Consider the following 5,938-nt stretch of genomic DNA (forward strand, 5'->3'; position numbering starts at 1 on the left):
TAAGATAGTGTTCCCAACCCTCGATGCAATTAACACTATATCAAGATAGTGTTTCCCTCTTATCAAATCATCAACAGAATGATGAACTATCTTTTAACCGGTCACTATAACAAGCTTTATTAATGCCGCTCTATAATAAAAGAATGATGAATGATCGATGTTGTATCTCCTGTTCTTAATTATCTTGTTCAGTTTAATCGAATGATGTTAGAATCAAGAGAGATATCTAATTTAAGTATATGTATTAATTAGAGCAAAAGGGGTGAGATTAAACGTAACACAAGACATCTACTTATAGCCCAAAACACAAGCACAACGTTCGTGCATTTGGTGACCCGATGGTCGATGCACACAGTCAATCCCATCAACCGTGGACAACCAGATCACGCATTCTTGTGATGATCTGCAGTTTGAATGTTGTGAGTTATCTTTATCCATGTTGTATAAAGATGTTTTTCATCATTTTAACATGTCACAATTCATATATAGATTTTGATTTTGCAACACTATTCAAGTATTTCACCAAATTAATTAGGTTATATCTTTATGGTTTATTCATTCAAAAGCACTATACATGGCTTCTATGTTTTCAACTTAACTATTTTATTTTTATTTTATTTTATTTTATCAAACTTGAGTCTGTGTTTGCCATGCTTCGTATCATATATCTATGTTTTTATAACAATCTGAACATTTAAAATCTTAAATAATTAAATAATATATAATAATTATACTATTCAAACATATAAAATAAAAGTAAAAGCATATATGTTAAGATCTCTGATAAATAAGTTTTAATACTTAATTAATGAAAAAACTAAATATTAAAACAAAAAAAAATGAAGAATGATAATAAAACTAATTAGAAACTCAAATGTCCGTACGTACCAAAAGAAATCAATAAAATGATGTTAATATTTCTGTTCCTTGAATTTGGACATCTTTTACTGTGTTTTGAACCACTTGGATTTAATTAGCACTTTAATTCTTCAATAATTTCTTCTCATTTTCTATAATATTAGATACGTTAACCCTAGTTGAATTGGATTGTTTGTATCATATATCCATCTTCGTATCATCAACCATTCTTCACGTATTTATTGCAACATACATGTGCATGAAAGAAGTAGGTGGATGACTACTATAAAAGGACACCTTCCTACTCCATGTACCTTCGTCAACCCTCCCCATTACAACTTACAAGTTTTCAAGAAAATGGCTAAAACTATGTACTCCGCAATGGCTCTTCTTTTTGTCTTTAATCTCTTGATTGGCTCGACACTGGCAGGCCGAAACCTTCATGATGTCGACGCTAAAAACCCCGATGACATCAAACACCCTGAGAAGTTCTTTTTTCATGACCGTGGATACCTAATTCCCGGTGTTGGACGAGGTATCAAACCCAAGTCCAAGAAAGGGTTCAACCCCTTCACCTACAATCCCATCACTGGCAGCAACAATGGTTTCCCGGGTGTCTCGATTCCTAGTGTTGGTGGGTCTGGTGGTCGTAACTACGTGCCAGGTGGTGATGATACGCTAGTTCCAAACCCCAGTGTTGAGGTTCCAAATCCTGCAGGTGGCATTGGGAACACTCCGGTCGACACGACCAATCCTTGAAGCAAACGAGTTTGGTGAAATGAAGGGTCATGTTAATTTGGTAATGTGGTTTGTTTTGTTTTGTTATATTGTTGTACTTTCTACAAGATGTTGTTTAATGTCTTTCAGTTGGGTGATTTATGATGTGTTTGGTGATGGTGTAACCAATTAATAAACAAAATAGTGTAAGTTGGTACGTTAGTTAATAAATGCTTGAGTTGGTTTATTTTTATATATATGGTGCACTTTTGTTCTTTTCTTTACCATGGTGAGGACAACATGGATAATTATTAATTCCTGGATATATGCACAATGCATATTTCTCTCTTCGGTTTCGCTGCATGAGGCATTCGTGACACCAACCAAAACATATATACATTTTCGTGCTTGGACCGGTGCTCGATCAAACCAGCGCCGCCTCTTTACCTGCTCACTAGTTGGACTGATCGAAATGATTTAAGGAAAATCAAAGGCATGATAATGATAGAAGTGTCTTATAGTATTATATAGTATAAACACTTAATAATACCATATAAATTTAGTAAAATATACCAAATCATATTAGAAGTTGTTACCTAAATAAGTGAAAAAGAATGTGTTTGTTGTATACAATATTATTGGCAAAAGCAAATTTTTAAACACCACCTATCTGTTCCTATTAACTACTTTTAATACCACCAAACCTCTACATTCCAGGATTCAAATCTCTCACCCTTAAATCACCAGGATTTCAAGACATAAAACCTTTTTAAATTATTCAACAACAATAACCAGCTGGATTTTAGGATATTTTTTTTGTCATGTTTGGCTCAATCACTACAACGCCCATTTCTAATTTTTCTTTAGAACACAATTTGTGTGTGTATAAAACGATGGCGAAACATAAGCGTAACGTACAACCAACTTTTAAACTGGAGTGACGATCTACTCTAGTTTACGTACGTAGTGTGTTACATTAAACTCAACAATGGTAAAACTCTACCAATTCTATTGGTCCAAAGGATTGCTATTCACTTCCTGCGCAAGTTGGGCACTCCGTATTGATCCAAAGCCGGACTTAAAGTGCCAAAACACAAACCAAATGGCTTATGTTCTTGTGATACATAACTGTTTTAAGACAACCAACCGGTCGAAATGGAAATTGGTTAGCGGTAAGGTTTCTCGTCTCGTCTCTCTTTCTCCTCACTTCCAGTTTATATATGGGCAAATCTGTTTGATAGAATATGTTAAACATATGCAGTTATGCACACTCCTGGTCATGATTGAAGTAATCATCCATGAGGCATTTAATTTCTTTCTCCATGTAGGAATTTAATAGAAAGAGAATATGGATTACGAATGACAAATGCTTCTATATATTTTCTTGGTATATTTATATAAATTATATTATAACAATGGTTTATTGTTTATACATATTTAAATTAAACGTTAATTGTTGATACGGCCCGGATAATGGTTGATGTGGAAGTTGGTTATTTGATACATATATTAAAAACGAGCAATGCTGCATAGGGAGGTATGGTTCGGATCTCAAGGGGCGAGATCATTTAAAATTCAAGGGTTAACGTTAATTTAATTACTTGAAGGTAAAGTTTAGTTTATTTTTTAATTTTAAAGATAAATGTTTTGTTTTGTATTTGATTTCGAATTGGTGTGCCCGTGTTAGAATATTATATAAGCCCTTCTTTGTATTTTTGATTAACTGTCTTTCGCAATAAGAAAAGAGTCGAACAATTCGTTCATCATGTTCAAGTTACCGATTGTTGCCTGATTACCATCTTTCGATTTATCAAGCAATATGAATTGACACCAATGGTGTTGGTGGTTTATTGACAAAGGTACGGTAAAGCCTTTAAACACCTTATTGGCTCGGTATGGAAGAAGGGGGTGTCTTGAGTTCAACTTCCGCATAAGACAATAATTAGAAAAATAAATTCGCTGTAAAAAAGCTATATGGAATTGGCTTTAGTGAGTTTATTTCTTACCAAAATTGGTATTATTTGAAATCAAATGATGGCGTACGTAGAATAAAGTAAGTGTCCCTTTAAAAATTACTCACTGATCAAACCATTTGACGAGGTACATACGACTTCTACTTTAAAACGGTCTTTTTAACAGAAACTATTTGTTTAGAAATTTAGGTCATAAATATGCAATATTTTTCAAGCCTACAAACTTGAATGGCCTACCTTTGTCAGCTTCATGAATAAGATTAAATTCGATCAAGCCTACAAACTTAAATGGCCGCCCAAACCGTTGTAAATATAAATATGCTCTTTCAACTCTTTTTTTTTCAAGGTGCAAACTACAAAGGCGAAGAATATACCTTAACATTCAAGGCGTTAAAGCGGAGTTAGCATGGATTAATGAGTAGCATACAACTCCCTTTATGAATTAAGGGACGTTAAATGCAATGTTGGTTAAAATGTTAACGGACTTTAAAATTATTTAAGCACACATAATAATTTAAGAAACAGTTTACATTAAATAAAGAGAAGTGAATAAGAGCTAAACAATTTTCTTGGATGAGGTAAGTGACAAGCCGGCCCAAACGGAGGGTGACGGGCCCACTCTCCCGAGAGACCCGTAATTATTAAAAAAATATATTTATATTTTATATATAATTTTATTTTAAAACAAAATACTACAAAATGGCTCATTGCCATTTTTTACCGCAAAAACCTGTGCTCAAAAATAATGAATGAAAAGACCTCTAGACTATGGAATCAAAGATTTTTGGTTCAATTCTCAAAAATTGTTTTCTTCTTTTTTTTCCTTTTATTTGTGTTTTACATGAGTCATTTTAGTAACTTATTTATTATTATTTTTTTTGTTTTGGTCTGTTTTGGCATTTTGAAAGACAACATTATTAGTAAATTGTTAAAGTGTCTATCACATTTTTAAGAACGCAATTTTAGGGGCTCATTATTTTATTCGTACCAGACCTCAAAATTCCAAGGGATTCTCGGAGAAGGCCCTGGTGAGTGAATTAATGGGGTAAAATATGTGATGTGGCGCCTACGTAGAGTTAAGGAACGTGAATGTATGGCCCATGGCCTAAGGTCCAGGGTATACTTAACTCTCATGGTGTTAAAACTGATTTGGCACAGGTAAACGAGTGAGACATCACTTCCTTCTTGAGTTATGAGGTGTTAAAAATAATATGGATTAAAATGTTAACGAACTTTAAAATCATCTACACTCATACACAATAATTTAAGAATTATTTTTAAAAAAATTGAAGAATCAAAGTTAAGTGGGGTTAAATCATTTTATTTAGATAAAATGAAGTAAAAAGAGGCAAGTGACATGAATAGTAAGTTTAAAATTGAACTATATAAAATATATATACAAACTTTTTCCCAAACAAACATAAGATTGATAGTATTTATGTTTTGTCCAAAGTTTCTAAAAGGAGAAAGAAAAAATCGAAAAGCTAAACAACAAAAAAATGCGTCCGACAAAGTCACAAAAATCCAGCTCATGCATAATTCACACAAATATGACAATTCATTTTATGGTTTGACAGCCGTCCGTGAGAATCATTCGAAACTCATTAGACGAGGATGAGTAAATTAAGTTACATGTTTTTCTAAAGATAATATTTAACATGGTGTCATCCAAAACGATTACAATGAATTAGTAAGTGAACGAGCAGCAAGCTACGCCCAAACCCAATTATGAATAGCAAACCATATCCTACTAAAAATAAAGGGTTGTATACTTTATTGTAGGGCTGTAAACGAACCGAATGAAAACGAGCGAAGCCGTGTTCATGTTCGTTTATTAAGGAAATAATGTGTTCATGAACACTTACCGAACGAGATTCTATGTTCGTGTTCGTTAATTACGGAAAGGAATGTGTTCAGGAGCACAAACGAAATCGGCAGATCCTAGAGATTGAGACCGATTATAAACGAATCGAACGAACACGAACAAGGGCATGTTCGTGTTAGTTCATTTACCTTTAAACGAAAATGAACACCTAATCGAACAAATGTTTATCCATGTTCGTTTATTTAAAAAATGAGCATCCGTGTCCGTTTATGTCCATTTGTTTAAAATCTAAACGAACATAATTGAGCAAAGATAAACAAACATAAATGAACAAATGTAAAATGAGCACAAACAAACATAAACGGACATAAATGAAAATACTTAAATGAAAACAAATTAACAAATATAAAACCTTTAAGTATATGACTCATTCAGATAATATTCAATTATTTCTATTAATACATAAACGAATATAAATAAATAGACATAAACGAGCATAAACGAACACTCATGAACATAAACGAATGTTCATGAACATAAATGAACGAACGAAATACGTGTTCAT

At 32.9% G+C, this 5,938-nt stretch overlaps 1 protein-coding gene across 1 annotated transcript; it reads left to right on the top strand.

The window, feature by feature from the left end:
- Window positions 1-1,215: 1,215 nt before the first annotated feature.
- On the top strand, window positions 1,216-1,617 carry LOC143613808 (putative cell wall protein). The gene has a single exon (XM_077087422.1). The coding sequence runs from the start codon at window positions 1,216-1,218 to the stop codon at window positions 1,615-1,617; it is 402 nt and encodes a 133-aa protein (XP_076943537.1).
- Window positions 1,618-5,938: the final 4,321 nt, after the last annotated feature.

Source organism: Bidens hawaiensis, unplaced genomic scaffold (genome assembly GCF_021521415.1).
Source record: "Bidens hawaiensis isolate Kalapana, Puna unplaced genomic scaffold, B.hawaiensis_p1.1 tig00038205_1, whole genome shotgun sequence".
NCBI classification, from domain to species: domain Eukaryota; kingdom Viridiplantae; phylum Streptophyta; class Magnoliopsida; order Asterales; family Asteraceae; genus Bidens; species Bidens hawaiensis.